Raw genomic sequence first — 17,671 nt, 5'->3', positions numbered from 1 at the left:
ATAATGTTCACTGCTGTCCCCTCTCCTGTCAATCCTTCCACCTTCACTATTACTCAAGCCAAACACAGGTCCGGCCCCCAAAACCTATTCCTTCTTATTTGATGTCTACATAAAGGGACAACCCAGTAAAGCAAGTTCTCTCCCCTTCCCTCTAGTCCAGGAGCCAACACACTAGGAAACAAGTACAGTGTGATCCCTTTCCTTCCAGCAGGTGGGAGGGGAGGAACACAGGAAAAGGTTCTCCTCAGCACGTGCTCACTTGTGACAGGGAAAGGAAATGGCAACCACTAGCTCCTCCTGGTGGTGGGAAGAGCATGAGCACTGACCCCCGGATTCATGGAGGAGGACGCCGGGTTGCAAATGCCACTGGGCGCAAAGAACCTGGCTCCGACCCTGCTCTGTGGCTTCTTAGCCCAGTGCCCACAGACAACTTCAGTTCTGGCAGCAAGGCTGTTCCGAGCAACAGATGAGGTGAGGAGCGTGAAGTGCTCCTGACTCCCACTCACCCTTCCCCCAGATCTCTCCAAACAGTGTTCGCTGCCCAGCCCACAGTCAGAGCCTTGGTATGCATCCCAACCACTAAACCCAGAATTACAACATCTTCCTGCTTCCCTCCTTTCAACTTCATCTCTGTAAAACTGTCCTACATGCAGCACTAATTAATAAGTCTCTCCCAGTCCCACTCGAGCTTTATTATCGGCCACTTTACCCCAAAGCTCTAATAATAGGCATTTCTGATTTTCCCTAAGTCAATATAGCAGCTGAACAAGAGTACGGACAGTAGTTCTAGAGTTATTAGGGAAGGTTGTGTGTTTAATGTTTGTTTTTGTGGGAGCTTTTTTGAAGAGAGTTGCAAGTAAGAAAGAGTTTGGTTTTTCTTCCTTCCTCCGGACCATTATAAATTACTGATCTTTCTTTCACTTAAACTGCTTAGAAGGGGGAAAAAGAATCAATAAGACAGGGCACTTGAGTAAACATGAACATATTAGTTAGCATTTTTCACAAAGTGATACTCTTATACCCCAAAGTATGGCAGCAATAAATTGTTTTCCATTCTCAAGCCTAGAAATGCTTTCAAATTATAGTAAAAGAAAAAAAAAAAAAATTGAATGTTTTGCCAATTGGGCTCTGTCCTACTTGTTCTCCATTCTCCTTCCTGCCTAGTCTGTTGTGTGTCTGTGTGTGTATCTGTGTGTCAGGCCATGGGGGCTGTACTCCTGCCTCCGTGATGTGGGAGACATTAAAAGACAACCAGAGAACAGAGAAAGTTTGTGGGGGGCTCTTGCCCCAGCACCATTCTGCCTCAGCACTGTGATTCTGGCCTCCGTCCCCCTACAACCGGGGGGGGTGAGTAAGGGGATTCTGGCGACAGCCCCTCCTCACATCTCAGTTCCTTTCACCCAGCTTCAGAAACACAGTCTCCTAGCGTCCTCAGGAGGGGTAACACTACACAAAGCTGCTAATCACTGGAGGCCTCAAGATTCCTCCTGGGTTCCCTTAACCCTGACCACCCTTCTTCAAATACTTCGTTAAATTATGTTGACAGCCTCATCTGAGTGTGCCTTGACCTGACTGACAGAGGCTCCCTGCACCCAACTTCGAATCACGGTATCTCCAGTTCACTGTCATTTATGGTCCAGAAAGTCTAGTGCCTTCACAGGCAAACTATCTGCTTCTGCCTCAGCCTTCTCATGTCTTGTTCCCAATTTTGCGTAAAATATCCACCTGCCGTCTCCATCCATTCTAGTTTGTACTTCAACAACTCTACAAAGCTTTCCCAGATTTCTTCAACACTGTGATACTATACTAGCCTGGAAGGAGTTATGTCAACTTTTTCTTATTGGTAATCCAATAAGAGAACAATATTCTGTGTGTAATAAATACTAACTGGCTCTCACTTAGGTTAAGTGAAATCCATTCTTCCTTTCCAAGACAGTGATCAACCATCAGTGACTCAAAGAACCTGCCCTCTGGGACTGTGTCACCTTGCAATCACTGATGTGGTTATTAAAGACTTCTCAATCCTTCCAAGCTACAGAACAGTCTCAAAGAAGCAGAAGTGATAATAATAATGAGCACAAGACAACACCCCACCATCAGGTAATCAAAATTCTTCTTCTAAGATGCAGGAAGGAGAAAGAGGGAGAGGTAGGAAAACAAACCCCAAGTAGAAGAAAAAAATAAAGATTGCGTTTTTCTCTCCTTGAACTATGTAGGAGATACAGGCACATCAGCAGAGGACTTGTTAATGGCCTCCTAAAAGAGGGAACAAGAATTACAAAAGAAACTCCTGGTCTGTTGCTTGTCTTAGTCTAAAATGGAAAAGTAAACAAAATAATACTCCATAATCTTTGTTGTCTGATGTAAGGATAATTGGCTCTCAGCTACTTTAAACAAAGTTGCAATCATTATGCAACAAATTCTCTAAATGACCTAAAATGTTTGGCTCGAAAAGAAGAGCATAAAACAGATGTAATATTAAAGACTCCAATTATGAATAATTCCTTGATAAGACCCCCTCATCAGTGCCAACAATTAATTTACTAACATGAATTACAGTTATGAATTCAAATTTTGGCAAAAAATTAAAGTAAATATGGTGTGGTCTCAGCAGGCTTTCCATTAAACGTGTTCTTGTTTACCAGGAAAAAAAGCAAAGGCCTATATGTCTTAAACCATCAGATGATTATGGCTGCATATGAAATAAGATCCAATTCGAAGTGTCTTAAATAATTCACGCATTCAGTCTTTGAATAAGAAATCTGGATATAAAGGACTCCAGGACTAGACCGGAAACTCAGTGTAAGGTTCTCATGGATTCTCACAGATACAAAATAGCTACCTGAGCTGCAAACACTGTATCCTTCCATGACAGCATCCAAAGCAGGAAGAAAAAGTATAGGAAAAGAGGACTTTTTGTCCTAAGCCCGTTTCTTCTCAGGAAGAAAACCTTTCCCAGAGCCCCTCTCTCTTACATTTCAATGCCAGAACGGACTTACACAAGGACCCTTAAATTGCTGACTGAAGAGAATGAGGTGCCATCACTGACCTACAGCAATCACGACACATTCCCCTATGACTGGCCCAAAGCATGTTAGCAAAAAAGAAGAAAATATATTATCGTACAGGCAGGCACCAAGTGTAGCATCCAGAAAAACATCTGCACACGTAGTTTCAGTCATGCTTCAAATTCAGAGACGAGTGAAGTTAAGGAGGGGTGGGGGCAGGGGCCCTAAGCTCAGATACCCTACATGGGCCAAGCAGAAACTGTGAACAAAAGAGGCAGGCTGGGTGGGAACTGCACAGCTCTGTCAGTCATGCTTCAAATTCAGAGATGAGTGAAGTTAAGGAGGGGTGGGGGCAGGGGCCCTAAGCTCAGATACCCTACATGGGCCAAGCAGAAACTGTGAACAAATGAGGCAGGCTGGGTGGGAACTGCACAGCTCTGAACAGTGTGTGGCCTCCAGTTCTCCACTTATTTTACACTCTTATCTCAAATATCAGTGAAGTACAGTAGAGTTTAAGAATAAACAGATATTCGGGGCACCTGGGTGGCTCAGTCAGTTGAGCATCAGACTTTGGCTCAGGCCATGTCGTCATTCTCATGGTTCGTGAGTTCAAGTCCCGCATAGGGCTCTCTGTGGTCAGTACAGAGCCCACTTCAGATCTTCTGTCTCCCTCTCTCTCTGCCCCCCTCCCGTGCATGCACGCATTATCTATCTCTCTCAAAAACAAACATTTAAGAAAAAAAGAATGAAAAGATATTCTTTCTCTAACCTTTACACAAATAGGTAAGACTAGCTTCAGACTCAGAAATTATGACACATTAACCTGTTACCATGTACCCTTCACAGTGCCGTAAGCAACTTATTTCACTTTTTAAAATAAAATGTTATGTGTTAGGTATCACCTGTCCTCATTTTTACAAGTGAGGGAAGTGAGCCTTAGAGAGGAAAGTAATTTCTCAACAACCACATGACTTCTGGGTGGTTAAGCAGGGAACAGCACGACTACCAGGACCTGGAGTTCACAGAAGCTAAACACGACTCATGAAACAAGTGCTCTTGCCCAGGTTCTGTAGTCACTTGAGAAGGAGGCTCCGGGTTAACAAATATGGCTCAGTGGCCAGCTAGTTCCTTACAAAGTAACCATTTTCACCGGACTTTTCTCAGCCGTGTCCACTCCATTTCTACACAGAAAATATTTTAAAAGGCAGCAGCAATGCTTAGGGCTTAACCACTTCGGTAGTGGGTGAGAATTCATTGGTAGCATGATTGCAGCAATCTTCAGATCTTAAAAATGCCTCCCAAACTCTACAGTGAATGCTGGTCCCTGACATGGAAGTTTGAATTTGTGAGTGTGGGTGCACCAGTGTAAACACATCATTTACCTACCTCTGTGTGAAAGACCTACTATTCACAAACTGTCAGATAAGAAAATCCCTGCCCCAGATAAGATAGGGTCATAAAGAGCAACGGGGCGCCTGGGTGGCTCAGTCGGTTAAGTGTCCGACTTTGGCTCAGGTCATGATCTTGCGGTTCACAGGTTCGAGCCCCAATTCAGGCCCTGTGCTGACAGCTCAGAGCCTGGAGCCTGCTTCGGATTCTGTGTCTCCCTCTCTCACTGCCCCTCTCCCACTCGCACTCGGTCTTTCTCTCCCAAAAATAAACATTAAAAATAATAATAAAGAGCAGCATCTATGGAGTCTACTCATACTAGTCCATTTCACCCTAATCCAGAAATCTGAAACCATTATTAACCTACTCTTCAACACCTTTTCCTGTTATCTCCTTTACATCTCTCTCTTATACACCATACGCTCCAGTCTTATTTATTAATGGATCCTCAGCACTTGGCACCTGGTATGAAGGTGCACAATAAACATTTGTTGAATGAACAGCAAACATGATGTTGTTTATGCAGTGATATGTTAGACTCATAAGATATTCCAATATATAAAGCACGTTGATAAGAGTGAATTACTCAATTTCTCTTCCATAGCTGTATTCAGCTTTAGCATATGAGTTTTATAAGACACAAATAAAAGGTCAATCTGTAACTGGCAAAACCATCTTCCAAATTACACCAATCTAACAGAACTACATAGGTTGGATTAGATCAACTACCTCTCCCAACACATTCCATTCTACATTTACTCATCACTCTCTTTCACACTTCAGTAAGTGTTGGAAAAAATAGAACATTCCCATCAAGCAGAAACTCTAGGCTAAGTACCATGTTAGATAATCAGATCCATGTCTTACCAGCATTCATATCTTTAAACTTCTGCTTTAGCTCAGTAGGAGTGAAACGATACTGATCAAGACCATCATTCCAGCGAATTCGGTCCAAGACTTGAAGATCTCCTCCAATCAGCCAATCTCCTTGTTCCATAACCATCTAATGGGAAGAAAAAAAAAATTTTTTTTAAAGAAAACAAGATTAGGGGCGCCTGGGTGGCGCAGTCGGTTAAGCGTCCGACTTCAGCCAGGTCACGATCTCGTGGTCCGTGAGTTCGAGCCCCGCGTCGGGCTCTGGGCTGATGGCTCAGAGCCTGGAGCCTGTTTCCGATTCTGTGTCTCCCTCTTTCTCTGGCCCTCCCCCATTCATGCTCTGTCTCTCTCTGTCCCAAAAATAAATAAACGTTGGAAAAAAAAAAAAAAAATTTTAAAGAAAACAAGATCAAAATAAGGAAGAACATTACCCTCACATGAGCTACATATAGTTGTAAACTAATCTTAAGGCCAATGGTAAACATGTTTGGCTTATCAACTGAACTGGGATTAGAGACGCATTAAAATTAGAATGTATTTGGGGCACCTGGATGGCTCAGTCAGTTGAGCGTCTGACTCTTGATTTCAGCTCAGGTCATGATCTCATGATTATAAGACTAAGCCCCACATCGGGCTCCATGCTGAGCATGGACCCTTCTTGGGATTCTCTCATTCTCACGCTCTCTCGCTCTCTCTCTCTCCCCCTCCCTCTTCCCTGCTCATGCTCACTCGCTCTCTCAAATAAAATTAAAAAACAAAACAAACAAAAATTAGAATATATTTTATAATTTCTCACAGGCCTTGTGACACAACTAGGATATTTACATAATAAAGGCAAACAACATCAAAGTAAGTAATTATGACTTATGTAACAAAACATTGTCTTCATTGTTGTTGTACACTGTTGTAAAGAAACCTTTGTAACCCTGAGTGAGCCCACCCCTCCTCTGTGTTCTCCAATCCTAAACTTTTGACTATTTAAAGCAATGCTGATGGAGCTGGACACAAATTCATACCTTCTGATCTCCACATCACCTCTAATTTCTCACAACTTCACTCAGGTTCCTTCCCTGCATCTGAGAGTAGGCATGTGACCTCTGGGACCTGTCCACTTCCACAGCACAGCTGAAACTCACCCTTCCCTCCCTGGCTTCAGCTTAGGTACTAATAATATACCCAGACCTCTGTAGTCCCTTCCTACGGGGTCTATAAAGTCCCTCACTATAAAGTCCCTCCCCATCCATCAAACCCTTCATTCGATAAATATTTACCAAGTAACTCGTACATGCCAGGGCCTTTGCTGGGCACCGGGAAATGCAGCAGAAAATGGGAGAAAGATCTAAGCGACCTTACGTTCTAGTGGGACACTGAACAGAAGCCAGACAGGTAGTGGCTAGTGACGAGTGTCACAGAGAAAATAACTGGGGCAATGGAACACAGTGCCCAGGGAGCAGAGTGAACGACATGTAAGAGCAAGGGGTCAGTAAAGGTCTCTCTGAGGAGGGTGGCACTGAACCCGAGATGACTAAAAGGAACCAGCCACGGAGGTAAAGTATTTCAAGCAGAGGAAGAACAAGTAAAAAGTGCTGGAGCAGAAACAAAAGCCTGGAGCATCTGTCCTTGAGAAGCAGCCCAGGGCCAGGAAAGTCAGGGCAGGGATAGGAGCAGAGGTAGAGAGAAAGAGAGAGACAGACAGACAGACAGACCGACCGACCGACCGACCGACCGACCATGAGTTAGAAGGTCAGGGCTGGACCTCGTCGGGACTTGGGTTTTATTCTATTTACAACGAGCAGCCCCTGGAGAGTTTCAGAGGATAGAGTGCTATGCTCAGATTTATATTTTTGAAGGCTCACTCCAGCTGCTCCAAGAACAGAAAGGCAGTGGGCATAAGGAAGCGGGATTCCAGCCAGAGCACAGCGGATGGTGTAGGCTGGAGACCTGGAGAGCTCGGACAGTACCAGTGCAAGTGGTGGTGGGATGGGGATATCCTGCACAAGACCACCAGGCCAAGCTTCTTAAAGTGCCACTTTGTGACTGTCTCATGCTCCCAGGCTGCCTGTGACCTCCACTCCTAGCAAGGCAGAGCAGCACAAAAGACCCACGACAGACTCTAATCCTGACTCCTAACTGGTGCCTCTGCAGGTCTGGGCAAGCCAAACCCAAAAGAAGACTCCTCAAGTTAAAGAAAACTGGTCTACCTCCAAGGATCATTGTAAGGACCAAACGACAGACAGGCAGTTTGAAAAGCATAAAGCTTAAATATATGTAAACCATGTGATGACTGAACATTTTAACATCTCAGGGTAGAATGCTAAGCCTTCTCTCTTCCCAAGGTCCTCTCTCCCGCTTAATAACCAGCCATTTCTCAAACACATGGAGTCTTTGCTCCTCCTGATCCCTAAAACTGGAATTGTGTTTCTCACCGTTCCTTATCGAAATCCTGCTGGTTCCTCAAGGTTGCATCCTAACAAGTTGTGCAGATTACTCTAAATAGAAGCGGCACATGCATCAGTAATTACTCTCTGCTATAGATTATGGAAGATGGCTCTGAAGCCCCAAAGTCCTTAATTCATTTTTTTTTTAATTTTTAATGTTTACTTTTATTTTTGACGGGGGGGGGGAGGGAGAGGGGGGGAGGGAGGGAGGGGAGAGAGAGAGAGAGAGAACGAATGTGAGTGGGGGAAGGGCAAAAGAGAGGGAGACACAGAATCTGAAGCAGGCTCCAGGCTCTGAGCTGTCAGCACAGAGCCTAATTCAGAGCTTGAACTCACGAACCAAGAGATCACGACCTGAAGTTGGACACTTAACCAACTGAGCCACCCAGGCCCCCCGCAAAGTCTTTAATTCAAATCAGACCCTCATTCCACTTATTAGCTCTATAATTTTGGTCAAGACATCTATCCCCTGTAGGTCTCAATTTCTCCCTGTGTAGGATAGAAATGCCACCCATCCTATAGGTTTGCTATGTGGTTTGAAGAATTTACATAAGCATGTTTTGTAAACCATTAATAACTGTAGAATTATGGAGTACCTGAGTGGCTCAGTCGGTTGAGCATCTGACTTCGGCTTAGGTCATGATCTCACAGCTCCTCAGTTTGAGCCCTGTGTCAGGCTCTGTGCTGACAGCTCAGAGCCTGGAGCCTGCTTCGGATTCTGTGTCTCCCTCTCTCTCTGCCCCTCCCTCACTTAAGAGCCTGGAGTCTCTCTCTCTCTCTCTCTGCCCCCACCCCAACCCTGCTCATGCACTGTCTCTCTCTCTCTCTCTCTCCCTCAAATAAACATTAAAAAAAATTTTTTTTAATAACGGCAGAATTTTAACTTTGAAGAAACATCTGACACCATCACTAGTTCAAATTCCTTATTTTCTAAAACAATATATTTCCCTATTTTAAAAAGTGTATCACTTATCCTTCATGGGATGAGATTTAGGACATTGTCAGGATCTAAACAGACGTCATAAAAAATTTTCTAGATAAAGCTACTAAAATTTCACTTAATTTCTTTTAAAGCTCATAGTGTACTTTAAAACAACTGACAGGAATTTTACTTCAATAACATTTCACACATAATACATAAAATACACGAGGCCCTCTGGGAAGACTAAGTGGATTTCACTATTTTCATATCGGAAACAACGTTCGACTGGAAGTCCAGACTAGATAAAATCACCCTGCCACGGGCTCCCATAGCACCCTGTCTTCAGAGCCGACCTGTAAGCACATGATGTCTGCTCCACCACCAGCCAGTAAGCTCCAAGCCTATAAAGAACGTGCCTGCTGTGTACATCAGCCATATATCCCCAGAACTAGCACCAAGCTCAGTGCCTAATGCAAAAAAGATTTACTGAACAATTATTTATCTGCACCAAAATGACAAGATCATGGTTCATCACACTAATCTAAGATCCAGTGTCCTTTCTGCAAAATAATTTTTTTTTTGACAGAGAGAGAGCACCCGCATGCACAAACAGGGGAGGAGCAGAGGGAGAAGGTGAGAGAATCTGAGGCAGTCTCCACGCCCAGCGTGGATTCGATCTCACAACTGTGAGATCGTGACCTGAGCCGAAATCAAGAATCAGACGCTTAATTGACTAAGCCATCCAGGCGCCCCCCCATTCTGCAAAATATGAACAATTCCAACAGAAGAGTCAACATACGGGTGATGCCCACACTGCAGCACAAACACTATTGGCAAATCAAGATACAAGGCAGCAAGGTTTGCTCAGGACCTTGATGTAGGGATGGTTCTTGCACGTTGTTCCCCACTGTCTGGCACAGCGCTCCTCCTTCCTGTGCTCAAAAAACTCTGGGTTGCGAAGAATAGCCACACGGCAGCCCTCATACATCAGAGCAAATGCGGTGCAGCCGTCCAGCCTCTCTCTGTCTTCATGAGTAGCCGGCAGAACTATAGGTACTGACAAGTTAATGACACCCCCTGCAGGACACAAGAGAACATGAAGCACACAGCTTGGATTACTCAACAGGCCATATATCCACCTTCCACTTCAGGGGATGCTCTTCAAATAATACAAGATTTATGGGTCAGTGACAGTACCTGGCACAGAAAATCAGGAGAGAGAACAACCCCCCCACCGCAAACAGGTTTAAAAAAAAAAAAAAACCAGCAAAACATTAAGAGCATCAACACCGTGTAGCAATGTACTTCCCACACTTCCCACAACAATTCATGAAACTGTCTTTGGGAAGAAAAAAAGTGGTATAAAATCACAGACATAGAAGAAACAGTTTAACAAGGAAGAATCAACTGGTTAAGCCTGGTGTCATCAAAATATACTGAGCACCTCCAATATATGAATAAGACAAAAAATGTTTTCAGGGCCTTTCTAGGAAAATGTAAATCCGTTCTGATAACTATACTTTGAGTGGCAAGTATACTTGAGTCTGCTGGGGATACTTGGGTTTCCTTGAGAGAGGAAGACAAAAACAACCAAAAGGTTTTTTGATTTCTTCGTTTTGAATCAGAATTAAACCAATACCAGTGATTACTGGCCAAGAAACAAAGGAAGCAAGTGTGTCTATTTCAATCCAAATATGTTGTCTATGAGACAATAAGCACATCCTCAGTTTCCAACCTTTCAAGTTCTAAAAGGTTTTTTTTTTTCCTACTCATCATGCCCAGGTTAGAAAAATAAAATGCACTCTCAAATTCATATGTGGATCTTATTTACATACCAGATAAAAGCATACTTTCTTGGAAATCATGGCTTGCCTTCCTTGGACAAAAGAGGTCAACAAAAATCAGTGATAACTGCTTGGCTGCTTTAAAGTTACCACCACTAGGTACAGTTTAAAGGGGAAAATTAATAGGTAGATTTGCAGCAAACACAAGGCTAAATCATTCCGAAGGAGGCAGTCCACAAAGATTCTGCCATTGGTTCCAAAGAAGAAAAATCAAAAAGCAATATTTAACACTTACATTTTTGTGATACAAGTTTCTTGAGAAGAATGACTAGGAGTTACAATTTCTGGTATCAATTTCATTCCTTAGTTAAAAGTCATAACACAGAAAAACGTGCTGGCTATTTTACAGGCTTAGTGACATTTAAAAATATTTTATTTAATGTAACAAATTAATCTTACCAACAGTATACAAAGTTCTGGGTAGCTGAATTGTCAGTAAAATATATTAAACATCAATGCCTTTGACAATTTTTTTTTTTTTTTTAGTGCTTTAAATGAGGAAGAAGAACCATCACTTTAACCATCTATTTCAGGACTTGTTTTGTTTTTAAGATTTTATTTTAAGGAAACTCTACACCCAACTTGGGGCTCAAACTCACAACCCTGAGATTAAGAGTTACATGCTCCACCAACTGAGAGGCAGCCAGGTGCCCCTATTACAGGACTCCTTAACTTGGCCTTGCTGATTCCTTATTAGAACACTCAAGCAAGCAGGGGCACATGGGTGGCTCCACTGGTTGGGCTTCCGACTTCAGCCCAGGTCATGATCTAACGGTTCATGGGTTCAAGCCCCACGTTGGGCTCTGTGCTGACAGCTCAGAGCCTGGAGCCTGCTTTGAATTGTGTCTCCCTCTCTCTCTCTGCCCCTTCCCTACTCACACTCTGTCTCTCTCTGTCTCTCAAAAATAAATAAACATTGAAAAAAAATTAAAAAAAAAACACGCAAGCATGGATTTCAGGGCAGCAAAATTCAGGATATATGTGCACTTTTTCAGAGAAAGGCCTTCCATGATGATCAGGTGGATACAGCAGAGGGAAATTCTATTTGTTTCTTAAATCCATTTTCAGCCCTTATGCCCAGGGAAACCTGCATATCTCCCTCTGCAATAAATCACAATCCAGAAAACAAAACAAAACAAAAAGATCTCAGTTCACTTCAAACATTCAGTACCGATGTAACTTGGTCTTAAAATACTATCTTCCGGGGCGCTTGGGTGGCTCAGTTGGTTAAGCATCCGACTTCACCTCAGGTCATGATCTCATGGTTCGTGGGTTCGAGCCCTGGGTTGGGCTCTGTGCTGACAGCTCAGAGCCTGGAGCCTGCTTTGGATTCTGTGTCTCCCTCTCTCTCTGCCCCTCCCCCACTTGCGCTCGCTCTCAAAAATAAATAAAACACTTAAAATGCTACCTCCATTAAAGACATCACCACTACTTTTTAGAGGCAGTGATGAATTGCTGCCCCTGTGAAATTTCTCTTCCATACTCAATGTACAATTGAATGCAGAAGCTCTTACCATCCAGAAGACAATCAAAATGAAGGCACTGCAAGTACTCCCTCTCTCTCATAAAGCCATTCAGGGGGGTTGCCCAACCTTCTGCCAGAACCTGTACCCACTGCATATCCACCTAGTAAATGAGACAGTAAAGGAAAATGCTCTACTTCATATGCTTATGAACAAAAGCAGTAATAACCTTTAAGAGTTTAATTTGGAAAGCAATGGAAAGAAACACCTCAAGAATGATTATAGATTATACAAATCTAATAAAGATTAAGGGCACTAGGAAAATGTGCATCTCTCCTAATAAATGTGCATAACATTAGTCTTCAAAGCATTTCTAATAAGGATGGCATCTCCTAAACTAGTGGCTCTCAAACTTTAATATGCTAGAAGAAACCCTGGGAAGGCCTTTATTAAAACAGAGATTGTTCCACCTCCACAGATTCTACTTCAATCGCTTTGGTGTGGGGCCCAAGAATTTGTATTTTTAATAGGTTCCCAGAAAATGCTAAATGATAAGTCTGCAAGTTATACTGTGACAACTAATGCCTTAAACTAAAACAAACTTTACATAAAAATATTTACCAGAACAAGTGCCTGACCAATGATAGGGCACCCTTTATTTTATAAAGATTATGTTACGTCTTGACTTTTAAGATTTCTAACCTATCCTACCAGAACGTTAAGGAATTGATGGACTACATACCATTAACAGAAGCTGGATATGCTCATTTTTTAACTGTGCGTGTGTGCAGCAGTGGCTCTCAAATGAGGAAAGATAAAGCACCTGGCCAACTGGGTGCAGTAAAATGTAGCTTACCATTTATTCCCAAAGTATGTGGGCCAATGTATTCCCCTCCTGTAAGTCACAGGATAAATTATATACATAGACCAAATTGTTTCACTTACTTTCAAGTTTTCCTCTTACCAATTATTTCTAAATGTTGGACAGTGGCCACTATTTGTCTCTACTGGAATTCAATTCTAGATGGTATGTGTTATGGACTGAATGTCTGTGTCCCCCCTCAAATTCATATGTTGAAGCCCCAATCCCCAATGTGACTGTATTTGGAGATGTGGCCTATGAGGAGGTGACAAGGTTAAATGAGGTCATAAGGGTGGGGCCCTAATCCAACAGGTCTGGTACCCTCACAGGAAGAGGGACACCAGAGCTCACAGCTATCAGAAAGAGTCTCACCAAGAACCAAATCAACCAGCACCTTGATCTTACACTTTTCAATCTCCAGATCCACAAGAGGGGCAATTTTTGCTGTTTAATCCATCTAGTCTACGGTATTTGCTCTGGCCCCCCAAGTTAATACACTATCCGACTTAAGATGGATTTTTTAGTTAATTACTTTTCATAACTGCTGTGCAAAGAACAAGCCACTACATTAAAAGAGCTACTGTGTTTCTGTGTTGTAGAGCTCTGCTGACCTGGATTCACAATCATTCATCCTCATTCTGTGTGTATATATGTATGTTCACTCCATGCAAAGTATGTCAATGACAACATCTGTTCCTTTGCGACGGCCACCTTCCTACGTGGCTCCATTCTCCGGCTCTCCCTCTCTGCTCCCTCAGAATGTCCTGGCTTCTGGTCAGAGACCCAATCCCATAAAGCGCATCAAATAATCTACTTCTAATCAGGGATTTGAATAATTACTTAAAGAGGCCTTCTCTAAGCCCAGAAATTTGTTGGTGCTTAAAGATTTGGTGCTTCCCTGGGTGTTCTGGATTTTTAGTAACTAAATGAAAGGCTGGGAAATTCAACTTCTGGTCCAGCTTCTTATTCATCTCTCAATTTTAAAAGTACATCTAAAGGATATAATTTAAAATTCTCTAATATTTGAAAATGATAAATTATAGTTTCCAATGTTGTTGTATCTAGTTTACCTCAGTAGGTTTTTTTTGGCGGGGAGAACACTTAATGAGAGCTAAGACATGCACATAATGACTCTTACCAAAATAAGAGATTCAAGGTTTTGGCAGAGGATTATGAAACATGTTTGGAGGGAAAAATTGTTCATTTTAATTACTATATAGTATTTTGAAGCTTTAAGAACTCATTCCTTCTGATAAACCTAAAACTTTTACACAATCTTTGATCTTTGCTATTTCAAAATAGATAAATCTTATGACATTAAATACATTAAATACATTTCCAAATCCTGGAAATTGTGACATAAACTACAACTAACCCCCAGCCACCAGTACCCATGCCCTCAAACATAGCTAAAAAACAAAGTATACAGATAATGAGTATATATTAAGGCTAAATCACTAGGTACGAAGACCAACAAAGCACTTACTTTATTAATTTTCAATGCTGGCAATGTTTCTGCATCTGTTTTTGCCAGATGGAGTTTGTTTTCTGGCACATACAGTTCTTTTACTTCGTAAGAGGCATCCACAGGTACGATATCCTATACAACAACAAAAGTACAATTAAATGTTTTCCTCAACAATTTAAAGTTCTCCAAAGGGTGTCTTGATGAAGAACATTAACATTTCAAAGTGAGACTTTATAAAAAAAAGCATAAAAGAGGGCTCTGACTGTGGTGCCCCTCCCCAGTCAATTTTCCTCATGTCAGCTCTCTCAACAGAGAATATCCCACATACAAGAAGTCACTGAGTATCATGTCCCATTGCCTAGTGAAAAGAATGAATTCCGAGAATGTGCCACATATGTAAAACCCAGCAACTGCAAAGAAGAGGTGACCTCAACTAAGAGGTAACAATAGAAAGAACTTGGAAGTAAATACAGTCACTCTGAATACAATCATTATTATCTTTAACATGTCACCAAACCATTTTATTCCAGCTTTTGTATGCATCTTTATCACTAGCGATCACCTTCTCAGTCCTGCCACATGAAACCCAAGAGTATGTCAGCTTTACTCCCACTCTGGCAGTTTGGGGAACAGCACTTTTTGGTCCCATGTGAAATGCAGTCTGGAAATTTTATCTGAACTCCAAGTATGCATTTACACAACATTGGGGCAATGCTTGTCTCTCAGAATATACAAGAATGTATTTGTGATTACTACAACATAGCTCTTGAGCTGATCTTTACAAGGCTTGTTCGCAACACTTATCATACCCCAAGGAATAATTACTAAATGTGTTTAATTACTTCAACTTTCTTTTAAGCCAAATCTATTAGGTAACCTTTATAAGCATACAAAATTGTCAATGATTAGTCCAAGCAATACTTTGTTATTCAAAATAGAGTAATACTCAAGAGAATGAGAAGATAAGCCACAGACTGAGAAAAAATATTTGCAAAAAGCATATCTGAAAAAGGACTGTTATCTAAGATACACAAAGAACACTTAACATTCAACAATAAGAGGGGCGATTGGGTGGCTCAGTCAGTTGAGCGTCCAACTTCGGCTCAGGTCATGACCTCAGAGTTCATTGAGTTTGAGCCCCGTATTGGGGTTCTGTGGTGACAGCTCAGAGCCTGGCTTCAGATTCTGTGTCTCCCTCTCTCTCTGCTCCTCCCCTGCTCATGCTCTGTCTCTCTCTCAAAAGTAAATAAACATTTAAAAAAAAAATTTTTTTAATTCAACAATAGAAAAACAAACAGCCCAATATTTAAAAAATGGGCCAAAGATCTGAACAGAAACCTTACCAGAGAAGATCTACAAATGACCAAGAAACAAATGAAATGATACCTTACATCACGTCAGCAGGGAAAGGCAAATTAAAACAAACAAGAAACCACCACACAGCTATGAGAATGGCCAATATCCAAAATACTGGCAAAAACCAAACGCAGGTGAGGATGTGGAGTAACAGGAATTCTCATGCACTGCTGGTAGCAATGTGAATGGTACAGACATTTTGGAAGACAGGCTGGCAGTTTCTTACGAAACTAAACACACTCGGGGCGCCTGGGTGGCTCCATCAGTTGAGTGTCCGACTTTGGCTCAGGTCATGACCTTGTGGTTTGTCAGTTGGAGCCCTGCATCAGGCTCTGTGCTGACAGCTCAGAGCCTGGAGCCTGCTTTGGATTCTGTGTGTCTCTCTCTCTGCCCCTCCGCCCCCCTCTCAAAAATAAACAAACATAAAAAAAAAAAAAAAAAACCTAAACACACTCAATTGTGCTCCTTGGTATTTATCCAAATGAGTTGAAAACCTATGTCCACACAAAAACCTGCACAGATGTTTCCATCAGCTTTACTCCTAATTGCAGGACTTGGAAATAATCATAATGTCCCTCAGAAGACAAATGGATAAACTGGGACATCCAGACAAGGAGTGCAGTAGAAGAAACAAACTATCAAGCTACGAAAAAGACACTACAGAACTTTATACTACATATTACTAAGTAAAAGGAGGCAATCTGAAAAGGCTCCATACTGTAAGATACCAACTATATGACATTCTGGAAAAGTCAAAACTATGGAGACACTAAAAACATCAGTGTTGCCAGGAGTTATGGGCCAAGGGGTGGGGGTAAGCAGATGAAGAACCAGAGAAGAGGGCATTTTTAGGGCAATGAAATGATACTACGACAGTAGATAGCGTCATTATACATTTGTCAAAACCCACAGAATTTACAACCCTAGTGTAAACTATGAATTTTGGATGACGATGTTACACTAGGTATATCAATTGTAACAAATGTACTACTCTGGTGAAGGGTATTGAAAGGATAGGCTTATGGGGGAAGAGAGCAGGGGGTATATGGGAACTCACTGTACTTTCCACTCAGTTTTGCTATCAACCTAAAACTGCTCTTAAAAATAGTCAATGGGGGTGGGGAGGGGTTGGCACCTGGGTAGCTCATTTGGTTGAGCATCTAACTCTTGATTTCAGCTCAGGTCATGATCCCAGGGTTGTGGGATCAAGCCCCTTGTCAGGCTCCAAGTGGAGCACAAAGCCTGCTTCAGATTCTCTCTCTCCCTCAGCCCCTCTCCCACAAATGCTCTCTAAAACAAAAGTTAAAATAATAAAAATTAGTCCATTAAAAAATGCAGAACAACAAAAGTAATTCAAAGTATCAATGGTGAGGGCCCCTGGGTGGCTCAGTCAATTAAGTATCCAACTTCGGCTCAGGTCATGTAAGTTGGAGCCCTGTGTCGAGTTCTGTGCTGACAGCTTGGACCCTGGAGCCTGCTTCAGATTCTGTGTCTCTCTCCCTCTCTGCCCCTCCCTTGCTCAGGCTCTGTCTTTCTCTCTCAATAATAAAATAAACATTAAAATAGTTACTTTAATTTAAAAAAATAAATAAATAATAAAATAAATATCAATAGAAGAACCAGATTTTTGAAGATATACTCTATTTTCCTGAGGAGTAAGTGTGGGAAGAAACTTCCAACTTATATTTGGACTTATATTAATATCTTCAGTAGAGGAAAAAAGCAATCAGATATGTATATCAAAGCTAGCTGATCTCATAGAAGACCTAGTGCTACTATTCAAGTAGCCCCTATGGATTCTGAAAATCTAGAAAGATTTATTCTCAGGGCGCCTGGGTGGCTCAGTCGGTTAAGCGTCTGTCTTTGGCTCAGGTCATGATCTCACAGTTCTAGTTCATGGGTTCGAGCCCTGTGTCAGGCTCTGTGCTGACAGCTCAGAGCCTGGAGCCTGCTTCAGATTGTGTCTCCCTCTCTCTCTCTATGCCCCTCCCCACCTCCTCAAAACTAAATAAAAACATTAGAAAGATTTACTCTCCCACATTTCT

At 42.1% G+C, this 17,671-nt stretch overlaps 1 protein-coding gene across 1 annotated transcript in view; it reads right to left on the bottom strand.

Annotated features, from left to right (window-relative positions):
- The window catches only part of PAPSS1 (3'-phosphoadenosine 5'-phosphosulfate synthase 1), a 105,931-nt gene that overhangs the window by 41,538 nt on the left and 46,722 nt on the right, over positions 1–17,671 (bottom strand). The window contains exons 6-9 of the mRNA XM_030313303.2: positions 14,289–14,402; positions 11,992–12,103; positions 9,505–9,710; positions 5,265–5,400 (exon numbers count right to left, since the gene is read on the bottom strand). Coding sequence (XP_030169163.1) covers positions 5,265–5,400; positions 9,505–9,710; positions 11,992–12,103; positions 14,289–14,402 — 568 coding nt within the window. The remainder of the gene's footprint in view (positions 1–5,264; positions 5,401–9,504; positions 9,711–11,991; positions 12,104–14,288; positions 14,403–17,671) is intronic.

The sequence above is a fragment of the Lynx canadensis genome, chromosome B1 (assembly GCF_007474595.2).
Source record: "Lynx canadensis isolate LIC74 chromosome B1, mLynCan4.pri.v2, whole genome shotgun sequence".
Taxonomy (NCBI): domain Eukaryota; kingdom Metazoa; phylum Chordata; class Mammalia; order Carnivora; family Felidae; genus Lynx; species Lynx canadensis.
Note: the sequence above shows the minus strand (reverse complement) of the source record. Positions and strands in the feature narration are given on the sequence as shown.